The 15,556-nt window shown below is 39.0% G+C and overlaps 1 protein-coding gene across 4 annotated transcripts in view; it reads right to left on the reverse strand.

Moving 5' to 3' along the window:
- Nucleotides 1-15,556, reverse strand: part of LOC124722968 (probable E3 ubiquitin-protein ligase HERC4) — a 226,555-nt gene that overhangs the window by 99,442 nt on the left and 111,557 nt on the right. For all 4 annotated transcript variants that reach the window (XM_047248172.1, XM_047248237.1, XM_047248297.1 and 1 more), the window contains exons 14-15: nucleotides 13,355-13,537; nucleotides 3,667-3,753 (exon numbers count right to left, since the gene is read on the reverse strand). In XM_047248172.1, coding sequence (XP_047104128.1) covers nucleotides 3,667-3,753; nucleotides 13,355-13,537 — 270 coding nt within the window. The remainder of the gene's footprint in view (nucleotides 1-3,666; nucleotides 3,754-13,354; nucleotides 13,538-15,556) is intronic.

The following is a 15,556-nucleotide window of genomic DNA, read 5'->3' on the forward strand; positions in this document are numbered from 1 at the left end:
TTAAAACACGGTGCCCCAAGGTCGTTAATTATGGGTGGGGAAAGTTTTTCAATCAAATCTTGTGACAGAGATAAACCGTCGGTGCAACATTTCTCATCACGACGACTGACTACCATCTGCAAACTTAGCAGTCTTACTGAACCCCTTAATTAGATCTTGGCCGACATGCTATAAATGTTTGTCAATGTTGAGCAGAGCAACTGGGATGAGATGCTCCCTTTCATGACTTTTGCCTACAATACCGCCAAATAAGACACCACAGGATTTACGCCATTTTTCCTAGTGCATGGGCGTGAGGTAACTACGACGATGGTCACTGTGTTTCCATTACATGCTGATGATGTGGATGACGACTACATGGGCCAGGTGATAAGCAGAGCTGAGGAAGCTCAGCAGATACCTCGACTCCACACACTACAGGCTCAAGAAAACGATCGCTGAAGGTAAGACGCAAGCCACCGCCCTGTTGTCTACCAGCCTGGTGACCTAGTCTGGATCTTCACTCCTGTTCGGAAGGTTGGTCTCTCTGAGAAGCTCCTCAGGCACTATTTTGGACCTTATAAGGTTGTAAGACAGTTACGTATGAAGTTGAAGATTTTGATCCCAACACAAGACAACAAAAGATCAGAGATACGGACCACATCCTTCGAATGAAGCCCTATAAGGATCCAGCAACTCAGGGTAAATTCAAAGCTCCAGCGACAGACAACAAGCGGAAAGGTGATGAAGATCACTGCCAGGGCAAACATCAGTCACCGGGAGTCGGAGTATGCAGGACCAATGACTCGTTCCCAAACTAGGAGGATGTAACACCGAGACGCTGTTCTCTTAAGGAGGGCGCAATGTCGCAGAAGAAGCTGAGTAGCACAGTCACTGTAGTGTAGTGGTTATGATACTACACTGTTGCATGGAGGGTCCAGAGTTCAAAACTCACCTGAATTGCGAAATTTTAATTTCTATATTTGGTTCGAGTACATTCTGGAAGTATCCACAAATGTCAATAATCATTGTACTGGAATGCTCTGTAACTGTATATATGAGTATACAGTATGTGTTCTGGCCGGAGGCAGTTCGCTCTACACTCTTGTATGTGCAAGTGCTGAATAAACCTTCGTTAAGAGAAGTTAGTGTTCGTCAATCATCTAATTACACCTTCCTCTACGTGACAATACGTCAACATTGCAAGAATCCAGGTAATCCTTCCTGAGAGTGGACTTGTTGGGAATAATGTGGTTGAAGTATTTCTATAAGAAAGGTTCAAATTCAGGTATCTGAAGTTTGTTACAGGGTATACTTTGTAAGATTCGCTATTAGATGACATTGGCTGTTCCTGCAACTGTGTAAGTAAATCCGGTTTGTTTGAAGAAAGCCACTGTTTATTCCTAATGTGTAGACTGCTTCATAAATGTTGTACAATTTGATATTTCACTGTACATCCTATTGTATATCGTAAGTCGGTGAAAGGTGCAAAGCAAACCTGAAGTACACATTCTGACTGAATATCATACCACAGTTGACTTTCAGTGACAGAATGCTGTTGCCAGGGTAGAGCTGTCATGAATTGCATCTGAAGTACAAAGCAAAGCAATTAAACCATATACAAATACACTAAGGTGTAATTTGCAATATACAGTGCCACCAGGCACCAGGAAGTTGTTTTCGGTGAACAGGAATACCAAGAAACAAAACACTCTGAGGAAAATTCACTCTATAATGAGTGCTACAGAAGGAGAAATAAGTTGGACTACTTATCAAAGTGATGTGAATGGTAGTGCAGTATGTGTTTTTTAAGGATGATTTTGGGAGTATGTTGTCTGGGGAATCATAAGGACAGCTGTTGTCACGAGGACAAAACTCCAAAAGTTGTTTGCAAGTGAAGGATTAAGAAACCACCAGACAGATGAGATTAGATACCAAGCATACAAGTTCAATGAAGCCAGACAATGTTTTGTTGAAGCTAATACATTAGTGATAATTTATTAAGAGAGAAAGAGTGTCATGTTTAGTTTGAAGGGTGGAATGGAGAGTTATAGTTGTTTCTGGATAAGGAAGGCAAGAGAAATAGCAGTGAAATAAGTGTAACAGTATTTGAGTTTCTGAGCAGGGCAAGGGACCATTGAGATATTCTGTGAGACTGAGCAATACAAGTGAAAGATGAAAGACAGATTTATGGAATCAGTGATTTATATAGAAACTTGCATAGTAGTTAAGGAAAGTCAATTTAGTATTGGGTACTTATTTTACAGATTAAGGTAGAAGTAATTATAATAGAGAAAAGAGCTGGTATAAGACACAGGGGACTGGGTCTTCTCCATGGGGGAGGGAAGCATAGTGCTGCAAGCTAGTATTCAGTCAAAAAATTATTAGTCTTTAACAAAAGTAATCATAGATGGCATTCAAGTGCCACAGAGTGTTGCATTAGTATTTGCAAGTCAGTAACCACCTGATTGGTGATGAGGGTCTTAATAACAGATATACACCAGTGGACTGTGAAGCAAGAATAGCCGAGCTCAGTGGTAAACAGTGCAGTGCAGCGGCAACAGTGTAGCAACTGGCGTTATGTCACCACATCAGGGTGAGCCTCTCATTATGACAACGTGACTAGATGTCATGTTTCAGTGAAATGAATGGACACTGGAGGCAGATAAATATGTCTGTATTTTAAGGCGTCGATCACTGGCCAGAAGCCAGCAGTACCACCATGGTGCCAGGACAACACTGGATAGCAAGACAACTGAGCTCTGCCAGCTGCAGCCATGGGTTCGAGACTGGGCTGCACGTGCTGACAGCACTAAGTCCTTCACAGGACTTGATGTCACAGCCCTAACAAACTGTCATCTGCGCCAGCTGCCATCAACACTGAGTTTCTAGTGGAACTTGGCACCATAGTGCCAGCCCCCCAGCTGATGCCTGTCCAAGGGCAGCAGGTTTTACCTCATACACCGCAGACTCCCCACACTGCTGCCACAGCCACGCACAGAGTCAAGGGGCCATCTCCCAAGTGGGATGCCATCACAGCACAACATGATGCGCTGCTGACGTCAACAGCCATGGCCTCAGCAGAATGAGGCACTGGATCAGCAGCACCAGATGGAAAATGTCGCCCGTTTATCAGCCCCAGCCAGGGTCAAAGGTGTGTTTGTCCTACAACCCAGGGAGTGTCACAACCACCATTCAGCACTATTCAGCTTCACTACTTTACATGCAGCAGACTGCTCATGCAATTTGACTGTAAACACACTTCAAGAGTACAAGTATTTGGATTTTCTGTATGTGACCTCAAAAATGCACAAGGTGTTCCTGAGTTGTGGACAGCATCTGCTTTATGTCCTTTCCTGTGAATGTCAGGTCATTGATGGCGAACGTAATGAAGATATGAAGATCGCCGAGTGTAAATACAAACGTAGGAAAAAAATTAATTAAATAAATAAATAAATAAATAAATAGAGAGAGAATTAGTAATAAGCAATCATAGTTTTGAAATTGTACAACCTCTTCCAGTAAATCAAATTTGCTTACACGATAACGCATTTCTTAGGTTAAATCTTTCACAGATAAAACTGATGTACTAATCGCAGAAAAGTCTGACATAACATAACTGTGTTTTCTTAGCTTCTTTTATGGGTTTCTAAGTACAATTCCAAACTTTGTTATAAGTATACAGACCTGCAAAGATTGATCTGTTTCCAGAAGAAGAGTTTTGGCAGCAGCATCGAACACAAATGGATAGTTGCAAAAATAGAGTCTTCCAGCCTGTAAAACAGTTCCCTGTATTATTTTACATTCATAATAAATAATGTATAAAGCAAATGTATGATTAGTACAAAAAATATGGAGATCACTCCTACAGATTACTACACTGCCGATAGAAACACTTTATGGAGAAAATACTAATTATAGTTTCATAGATGTCTTAATCAGGGACAGAGGTGGGATTGACTGAGAAAGTTTGAAAAGAAGGAAAGGTCTCTCAGATTCCAGGTCGGCAGGGTCCTAACAGTTTCTCAAGTAGCTCAGAACCTGTTAGCAGCTGCAACACACAGCAATCAGCAGAGGTAGATAGATTAGGCAGTAACAACTCAATACTCAAGACTGTGTATAGTAATCACTGGTGCAGCAGTTAATGCTGATATAGGCTATGCAGCCATTAAACACTAATTTGTTTTTCTAATATTATTATTTAGTTAAAATATGATCAGTGGACTGAAACTTAGATATTTTATAGTTTTAATATTTTGGGGATTTTAAAATGGTTTGCTTTTCAAACTAAAGAAACGATGTTACTTTATTTACAACATTCCCTCATCTAGGATGTCAAGTGAAACACCTTTCAGCCCTGTAATTTCCAGACTTATTTTATTTGGCTACCAGTTTCGGCAATTTATTACACCATCATTAGGCCCCTAACCGACGTGTCGGAAGATTTCACCTCAATTCTGGTCAAAACAGGGGCCTGCATTCAAATACTGGTACCTGTAGATTTCTACTTGCTATACTGATCACTTCAACCATCATCTGCCTACAGATGCCATATGAGTTGCAGATGATTGTTGAAGTGACCAGTATAGCAAGCAGAAATCTACAGATGCCAGTATTCAAATACTGGCCCATTTTGACCAGAATCAAGGTGAAATCTTCCTTCATGTCAGTCAGGGGCCTACAAATGGCCTAGTAAATCGACAAAACTGGTAGCCATATAAAATAAGTTTGGGAGCTAGTCGGCTGAAAGGTGTTTGATTTGACATCCCGTATCAAACAGCCAAGTCCCGCAACCATCTCTAAAAAGATGGACATACAAGTTCCCTCATCTACTTCTTTGCTTGCATTGCGATATGTTAACTGCATTCACAGATAACAAGAATCATCACTTGTGGCTACATTTTTCTTGTCCACTTGTTTATTTTTCACATCATATATTCCCTACATGATGAATATATTGTTGACATTTACAAAGTGTGTTTTAATTATTTCTTTATGTTATTGTTTTGTGTGTGTGTGTGTGTGTGTGTGTGTGTGTGTGTGTGTGTGTGTGTGTGTGTGTGTGTGGTGTGTGTGTGCGTGCGTTTTAGAGATATATATATATATATGCAATGTGGTAGCTGAGACTGGGGACAAGAGGGAAATGATGAAAATAGAGAGGAGTGTTTCTGAGTGAAAGATAAATCTTACTTCATGCCTGATTGTTTCACTCATGCGTATGTTCCTTGAAAAAGGGGAGATAAACTTATTCAGTTTGGTTGGTTCAATGTGGTACACTTTTTGTATAGTGATTTGTTTCCAATAATTATCTGCTCATTAAACAGATTTTGGTATAGTAGAGGCATATAAAGTATGATCATCAATGAAGTGTGAGTGATAATTGTTTGCTGCATTACAAAAATTGGTATGGGTATATCAGATCCACATGAAGTTATCTGAGTAGTGGTTAGTTCGATACTACTTTTTCTGTAGATGAACCTTGTCCATGATTCACTTTGTACATTAAAAGTGAGTAGCATCTTAAGAAAAAACTAAAAGAAAATTTACTTATTTTATAGTAAATATAAAGGTGATAATTATGCACAAGGAGGGTGAGTGTAATACAAGATAAAAGTAATGTTTAATTGAGAAAATGAACTATATGAGGAATAAGGCTTCAAAAACTCAGCGAATATGAAAGTTTGTGATTTTACTCTATGAAAAAAAAGTTAATTTTGCCATTAAAAAGAAAGCATGTACAAACAGTAAGGAAAAAATCGCAAAGCTGAATGACTGTGTGTCAGTCTTGAGTCTTCAGGTAGCAAAAATTGAGCCAAATACACTACGTGGTCTAGTCTGTTAATGAAAACTGAACTGAAGTTACATACAAAAACAATACATAAGATGTGCAAATTCACGTAAACAGTGCATAAACATTCTGTGCACAAAAACCCCTTTGAAGTGCTTTCCATATCATACACTGTGATAGTGCAACGAGCTGTGTCTAATCACATGGGAAGAAAAAGGACAATGAAAACCAAGTACAGCAAAATCATTTTCAACCTCAGGGAAAAAGTCAACCGTGATTGTGGTCACTGTCATTGAATCAAAATTAAGAGTTTCTTACAATGCATTATCAGCCATTATAAATGAAAATGACAAAACAAACCATGTCATCAAGCAACGCAAAAGTACCAACAGAACTAAAAACAATAACTACTACACAGAAAGAACTGGTAAAATAAGTCTATTCGCAGATAGTTATGGGTGAAACTTAGCCACCGACTTTCAATCTAGAAGCGGTTCAATAGCTAACATGGTGAAACCAGGTGCAAAATTTCAGACACCGACTTCTATAAATCATGGTATTAGTGGATTGGGGGGAAACTGATGTTGAGCCATTGGGGTCAGTGCTGCTCAGTTTCTCTATTGGAGCAAAGAATTTTAGGGGGTATATGGAATTATTGTTCAAAGTTGGTGAGGGGATACTATGCATTCCTTGAGATAGATTTACTGAATAAGCATCACACAAAAATTGCTCTTCTGTAATACGCTATTTAACTCAGTGGGGCATTGTTGTGGCTGGAAACGACAACTGCAAATGGTGCATTGTCACAAGATTCGTTGAGTATAAAAGTGGAGCTAAGTAACCTGCACACATGATCATTAAAGCTCAACTCACATGACAGAGTACCGGAAGGTACAGTAAAACCACTCTGGGTAAGTTTGGCTACTGGCCTGCTGGATGTCGTTTTGTATATTACAGGACCATTGGAACACAATGACAAATTGGGTACTTCACACTGTTTTGTACGTATGAATGTGGTCCTTGCAGGAAGTAAATGGAGATTTCATGGTTTCAGTTAGTGGTGATAATCTTGGATCTGATGCATTAAAGACCATAAACCTCTTTTCATGTTCCACTGCAATGGTTGCAATTCTGAATCAAAAAGCGAGTACATTATCACAAGCAATGACAAACAACTTGTTACCGAAGTTTGGCATTCCTGACCCACTAATTACAGGTCAGCGCACCAACCACTAATTACAGGTCAGCGCACCAACTTCATGCCCAAGTTGATTAGGAAACTATGCCATCAGCTCTGAATAATGAGGCTGAGACCTAGTCCCTTCCACCCTTAATCGAACACAGGCACTGACCGTGCATGACAGCACTGGGCTCTAGCACTATGAGGTGGTATACGATAAAAAGTTGCTGTTGTCTTTCAATGTGATTAATCCAAAAAGCAGGAAAAATGGGAAGTCAGCGAAGAATTTTGCAAAGACGTTGTAGGATGTGTGGAAATGGGTGAAGACAATGAATACAAAAGCGCTTGAGCGGTAAGAAAGAATAGAATAATGCACTGTTAAGTTGCCTGAATGGTGAATCAGCCAATGGGTCATAACAGCAAGAGTCTACACACCATAGGTTCAAATGTAAAAATTTATTATGCGATTCACGGGCCATATCAAGTCACAGAGATATCATTACCCACTAATCTGAAGTTACAATTACCATTGTGAAGTTCCATTGTTCACACAGGACATGTTAAGAATTTTAAGGTTAATTTAGATGCCTTACCCCAAGAGCTACTGTCACTGCCCACGAAGAAAGGGAAAGCTAACAACGGAAGAGAGGAGACAGAAGCCTCCGAGCACAATGTGGGCAGAGTGCCTTATGCAGCCACATCTCTTCAGTAGATATTGAATTGTGTGGGATATAAGAGGGATGGTGAACAAAGGCTGAAACTCATTTCTTTCACAGATGTTTATTTCTCCATTTCAATGTTTACAAGATCATTTTGAAAGTACTATTCTTCTCCTTGCAAGCACTTTTTATACCGTCTGGCAGTCCTCAAGTATACAGTGCAGACCATTCTTTGTCAGGTCCTAGACAACTGCCTCACTTTTCTTGAGCACTGCTTCAGAGTTCTCAAATCAAATGCCCCGAACCTCTGCCTTTAGTGACGAGAATTAAAAAAAGGGTGCCAGATCGGGGCATTTACGCAAATGCAGTACACAAGTAACGTTGAACTGAGCCAGAAACAGCATGCTTACGTTGTAATGTGAGGCTCCACAATGTCATGATGAAGTCAACACCCTGTCCGAGTAAGTTCAGGTTGTTTCCTTGCAATGTGCTTCCTCAGTTTAGCCAATACTGACATGAAGTATGCTGCTGTAACAGTGTGGGGGAACTGCGTGCTGCTAAATCACTCCATGACAGTAAAAAAACTGTGATTACCATCACTTTCCCTGCTTATGGAACTAGTTTTGCCTTTTTGCTTTTGGAGAACCTGGCAATTTCTACACTGTGCTGGCTCATTTTCCTTCGGGATCATAATGATGTTGCCGTGAGTCGTCATAAAAGATAATAAACTTCAGAAATGCATCCCCTCCATCAGCATAGCGATGCATCACCTCATGGCTTGTCTCCATTTGCACAACCCTTCATTTGGGAGTCAGCAGAGATGGCACCCAATGGGCACAAATACAGGCCATATGGGGATAAGTCAGCCTCCTTGAGCAACCTAAACACTTTTGCATGAGGTAAGGCATCTTTACTGGAAGTTTGCTGCCACTTTTCAAAAGTTTCAATAGCTGTATGGTTTAAATGAACACACAATTTTATTGTACCATACCGCTCCTCTCATGTCATCTTCACTGTTTGGTATGCAAAAAGCAAATAGCATCTACAAAATAGAGCATTACCACCAATCTACCCATCGAAAGTGCTGCTACCGTATATAAGAAACTATCATAGAAGCTACAAGAAACAAATCAGTCTCAGTATTTGTTGATCAGCCCTCAGATAAACAGCTTTGGGGTAGAATACATGACAGTTATGTAACTGACTGACTGGAAATTGGTTGTTATAGGGAGTTTACTTCTGCATTATTGTTATGTTTTTGGTATTAATGGGGTGGCAGGTGGTAGTTTACAAACGAACAGGAGTATACTGTTGCAATTTGATGCTTAGTGTGGTAATGAACTATGTACACTGTGCTTCGTGAGAGGGGAAGGGTGAATGATATGAACCCCTTTCAGGAGAAGTAATGGAAACACTATGGCACCAATGACTTGAAGCAGGAGTGCTGTTTTCCAGGCAGGAGGACATCATATGAACTAGCCACCAATGGACACTAAAGCTAACTAAAATATGAAAAGTAAGAAATGAGATACAAAGGTTATAAGTGGAGAGGAGAGGAGAGAAGTACAAGAGAGACATAGGGAGAGTACTAAGGATGCAGCTATTATATGGGCTGTTACAAGATCGGCTGTGCCATGTGATGGATTTAGCACCACATACATTATAACAACAGAAGAAAATTATTGAAGATACAACGATATCCAAAAAACTGAACAACACGTGGGGACAGGTGCAGGGATTAGTAGATAGCAATAGAGCAACTTGAGACATATCAAATTGGAATCTAAATCTACTATGTTTTCTGCTACCAAGAATAACTATTTTTTATTCTATACCTAATGCAGATGCACATGTACTATACCATATGTTCAGGAATAAGTAAAATAATTACGTATGAAAAATCTTTCTTAAACCTGCAGCTCAGTTGTCTATATTTATGTTCAGTATAATGATGCTACTGATTTTACTTGAAGTCTGAGCTATTAAAAGAACAGATAATTAGAGTAACAATGACATCAGATGGATGGCTGAGAAAAATAGTGGTGTAAGTCAATGTTTTGCAGCTTTGAGCTATCCAGCTGTCTAGCATCTAATTTAACCAATCTGTTACGGCACACAGCAGACTTTTAGCCACTAGGTAGCAGAACCTCCTTGGAGCACTCCAAGAAACTTCAAATGCCTTGCAATTCATAGTGAAATGAGTATGAATTATACCACTATGTTCCTACACTTCTATCACAAATCGGACAAGGTACACACTAGTACCACGGATAGCAACAATGATGAACTAGATGATATACTTTGCAATAGTGATGACAGTGGCACAGATAGGGCCTGTAATCCTCAAGCACAACTACTCACCTGGTCAGTATATTTTATACACTGTTGTAATAATAATGAAAAACAATGTTCAAACTAATGTCGGGATGTTTTAGGTGATATTTTTTCAACTTCAATTTCGCCCAAAAGGCCTATTTTAGTAATAAACTACCATTATTGAGAGCTTTCAAATTTGACCGCTGTTTACTTTAAAGTAGTAAGAATTTATTTCTAATATTAAAAATTACTGTTTGGTGGTTTGGTTTTAAATACACACTTTAGTATACTATTATCATTACCACACACTTGCCTTTTGCCTGGACCTTTTAGTAACATGCCTGCCTCAAACGTTTCAGTCAGGGTTTTAACCATTCCCTGACATACGTATGTACATACTTAAAACAAACTAACCTAACTTAACTACAACTATGTTAACTCAACCTAAATATGACAGTGCCACCAACATTGGAAGAGGCACAGTTGTACAACTGGTTTGTTCTGGCAGCTTTGGGCTTATGCATCTTCTATATCTGGCTCCTCTGCAGGTGCAACTTCTCTGACTGCCTCTTCTGATCTACCACGGAAACACCAAAAGAACGAGTCAAGGAGGGTATGAGCAATGAGGCTTTGAATAAGGGAGAGTCATACATCAAGGGTACTATTACAGCACGTACGGAGTTTTGCAAACATTGACTGTGGGTGCCCCAAGCGATACTTTGTACCCCTCATATAAGATGAGAGACAAATGTAATTTGAGGAGTTTCATACAACTGGTGATTTTAACAAACAAAATGCCTATTTATGTGGATGTATCCATCAGGTGACCATACAGCGTAGACATCCAAGTTCTGAAGCAAAAGGCGAAAAGGAAAGTACAAATTTGTTCCATATTCAAAAAGGAGACTGCATGGTTTTAGCGAGCAGTAAGTACTTTTTGGTAACTTTTGCTATAAGCAATGGAAGTGTCACCAAAGCTATTAATAAAGTAAGAGATGGGTGTATTCCAGGATTCCAGGGGAAGTCCTATGGGATAAACACACTGCTGCACAAAAAATAATACCACTGCAAGTACAATCCATGATAGACCACATTAACCATTTCCCATTCTATTGAAGCCACTATAGTAGGAACTATAACCCCAACAGGAAATACTTGAACCCAGACCTTAGTACTTCAAAGGTGTACTATCTTTACACACATTGGTGGGTGGAAAATCAAATTGATCCTGTCAAAGAGCATTACTACTGATCTACTTTCAGTTTTAAACTTAACTTATAATTCCACTTGCCCAGAAAAGATACATGTAAAACTGAAATAGGTACAAGTAAATGATTGATGTGGAGCAAAACTGAGAAACAAGGGCAGAGCTAGAAAGAGAACGTAATCCCATTTAGCAAGAGCTGAAAAAGCACGCCCTACTTTGAAAGTTGATGGCACACTGGCAAAGGAAAATGAAGATGTATGTACCTTAACTACGGATTTACAGAAAGCCCTCCCCTATCCAAAACTAACATTCTGAGGCATACTACTGTAGAAACATGTACTGTTAAAATCTGGGAGTAAGTAACATGGAGAAAAAGTTAGGTTACATGTATGTATGGGATGAGACCATAGCAAGCAGGGGATCAAAAGAAATCCCTACTTGTCTCACCAAGCACATAAAACACAATCCCTGTAAACACACAATAATTTTCAGTGACACTTGTGATGGACAAAACCATAACATTAATGTGGCTTTAATTGTAATGAAATTAACACAAGAAACAAGTGTAGAAACTATTAATCTAAAAGTTCACGGTTTCAGGGCACTCATATCTGCCTAATGTTGCCGACTTCAGTTACATAGAAAAAGCAGCATGAAATCAAAATGTCTTCACCCCAGATGACTGGTACAGAATAATACTAACTGCAAATTCTTGTCAGTAAGAATGGAAGGTGACTAGTTTCTGAGTGTTGAAAAGTTGATAAAAGCAGTAACGAAACGGAGGGGATGTAAATGAAGATCAAGTGAACTGGTTGAAAATACAATGACTTCATTCTGATAAGGAAAAGGAGTATTCTATCTTGCACAACTACATTTACCTGTTAGTAAAGTATGTGCTCAGAATTTATACCATTAACATACCTATGTCCGACTGCATTGCTTGAATGAGATAGATTTTGCACAATGCTGTTGTGAAGCACATATTTCTATGTCACCAAAAGTGACATGCTGCATCTCAATGTAATACCTATAACAAGCAAATCTCCCAAGAGCATAAACTGTGTAATTGACTCTCGTGTTTAAAGTATCTTGGGTGAACCAATGGACATCCAAACCCAAAGGTTTTAATTATCTGCAAACTATGTTTATTGGACAGCATTATGTATGCTGGTAACAATACCATAAATCCTTGTGTGTGCACTGTTACAATCATAATTCCATAATCATTAATTCTGCCACTGTGAAGATTAACCACCAAATCTATGATGTTGCTTTTTAGTCAGGTGATTCTCTTTCCTTAAAGGACTGCAGAGAAAGATGATGCACTTCCATTTACCTGTATATACTGTGAATTGTGAAACCAAAACTGGTCACCAATAACAGAGCAGTACAAATATATTGGGCTGAACCTCATTTAAAACTTATTGCGTGTCCCATTTAGAGAATCTGTATTTCAATTCTCAACAATGTACCCAAAAGATAGATAGTTACTTACCATATTTAAGTTGCAGATAGGCACAACTAAAAGACACTTACACACGAGCTTTCAACCGCAGCCTCCATCAGAAAAAGACAGACACAGACAGACACACACACACACACACACACACACACACACACACACACACACACACACACACACAAGCAAGCACACATCACATATGACCACCAACCCTAGCAACTTAGAGTGGAAAATAACCAAGCATCTACTCACTACTGCTCCAGTGCTAGCCCACTCAGAGTGATGAACTACTGGCTTCCTGGTCACTGACAACCAAGTTCCACCACACACATCAGAGGCCAACCACCCTTGGCTTCCACAGCATGATCATGCTTTTTAGGAAATAAAAACTTTGCATTTTGAGTACAAGAAAGAGCTCAGACATTCCAGATTAAATCAACCTCCCAGTCACTCATTTAAATGGACCAAGGTGCAAAAATGTGACACACATCCAGGATAGTGATTGATCTGTTATGCTCGTCTCTTAGACCCAATAGATGAGGGGGAGACGTTGAAAGACCATCTCCATTCAAAACTTCTTCAAAGTACAGCCATTACACACAAAAGACAAGGTGCATATTTGTATTCACAACCATCATTTATATAAAAACTTAAAAACCAGGAAAATAGACTATGATATCTGGCACTAATGCCATCTACCAAAGGGAGATATTAAAAATAATTTATTACTTCATACTTAACTAAAAATTAAAGAGTAAATTACCTGTGTCTGATCTTTCTCAACCAGCCAGTGTAAATAATCCGATCTTACATCTACAATTTCGGCAAGTTCTGGCATTTGAAATGTGTCATAAGGTACTTTCAGATCATTTGTACTCTGATTTAATTTGTTGAGCTGTGAAAGAATTTCCAGGGCAATATGTACAGATACCTCATATTCGGCTTTCTGGAAGGAAAGAGATTTGGTGTAAGTAATGACTTCACTGCACTAAAAATTTTCTGTACTTTTCAAATTAAATGTTAAACACAAATTTATATGTAAACTAGTGATTCCTCAATTCACAAAACACACAGGACAAGAGAATGTTAAGCCGTATAACCATAACACTAAGCTAATAGAAACACCAGTAACTGTGAATATAATTGGTTTAGTGTTGACAGCTATGGTTTACTTACTCAGAAATGAAGTTGTAAAAAGCAACAACTGAACCAAACATTGTTTACGATGTGTAATGAATCTCTCTTCTGATATGTTACCCTTATGTTCATGTAAACAACTATACTATACAGTACTGTACTATGCTATCTATACAACACTGTACTAAAAGCAAACAGTGAACATCATATTATAAACACCATTCCAACACACACACAACCTTATGCCAATTCACAAACAAAATGGTTAATGAATTTCAAAACTCTGTATATCCTATGTTCTGGGCAATATTAAGAAAGTGGGAAGGAATATGTCAAATTATAGCAGATATCATCATGAGACTGGTATAAAATAACTTAATGGTCTGCAAACATGATTAATATGAAGGCAGTCAAACAAAAACCTGAAAGGGTTTAATTAAAAATAGACATTTCGCACCACTGATCTGTAAGTTAGCAGTACCCTACACGTGACAGCATACTAAAGACTAGTTAAAACACAGTCACAACACCAGTTCAAAATGGCTGCCAGGCTTGTGATATGCACCATGGAAGAAAAGCATTATGCCACACATTTTCTGAGCAGTGAAGGTACAAACCCCACATTGAAATCCATTGGCAAATGAAGGTCCAGTATGGTGATGCATGTCTATCAATGCACCAAGTGTGAGAGTGGGGCAGAAAGTTCAGACATAGTGTGATTTTTGTGACAGATACTCAGTGGCCGGGTAAGGCACACTGCATTGTGACACGAGTCTACTGCAGCAGTTGAAGCTGATGTGATGGAAAATCAATGTGTGATGGTGGATGAAATAGCCACAACTCTGAACATCAGTCATGGCTCAGCACACCACACGATTCATGAAGTGCTTAAGATTTGCAAAGTGCCTGCAAGATAGGTAACAGGTCATAACTGAAAGAGCGATGTGTTGATGTAACATCAAGCCAAAACAAAGATAGCAAGCAAAAAATGGCACCATTCCTCATCACCAAAACCCAAAATGTTCCAGATGCAGCCATCTGCAGGGAAGAGTTTTCTGACTCTCTTTTGGGGTAACAAGGCATTGTCTTGCAGCACTACACAACTAGAGGAAACACCATCGCCAGTCCACCATATTCCAACATATTAAAAAAAACTGGCTTAGGCCTGCAATAAGATCAAAGCGGTGTGGATTTCTGATTATAGATGTCATTCTGCAACATACAATGCTCAGCTTTGTACTACCCATGCTACATGTGCAACCACCAATAACCTGCACTTTGATACTCTGCCACATCCACCATACTCACCAAACCTGCACAAGTGTGATTACCATACATTTGGCCCACTCAGAGAAGGGATGGGAGGAAAGAAATTTTATTCCAATGAGGAGGGGCAACAGATCCATGTATTTCCTATGTGCCAGAGAAAGTGTGTTGAATGACAAGGGAGACTAACAAAAAAATGATGCATCTGTGTTCCACTTTTGTTCAATTAAAAAAATAAAAATATTTAAGGTTTTCGGCTGACTTCCCATCATATATTGCAAGAATGCAGATTACAAGGAAATTTTGGTTACTATTTAGTGCTTCCATCTGAACAGTCATATTTACCCTTGCTGGCAGAGGTACCTTTTACAACCAAAGTATACTGAATTTTGAATATGTTTCAACACTATAGAACACAAAAGCAACTGGATCACATGCAAAATTTTTTTGTTCTCTGCATGTAACAGTAAATATGAATTATACGAGGGTTGTTTTTTAAGTAAGCACCGTTTTTATTTTTAAAAAAAGATACTTTCTGATTCTACACACTTTTACCTATTTT

This window comes from Schistocerca piceifrons, chromosome 1, assembly GCF_021461385.2.
Source record: "Schistocerca piceifrons isolate TAMUIC-IGC-003096 chromosome 1, iqSchPice1.1, whole genome shotgun sequence".
NCBI classification, from domain to species: Eukaryota; Metazoa; Arthropoda; class Insecta; order Orthoptera; family Acrididae; genus Schistocerca; species Schistocerca piceifrons.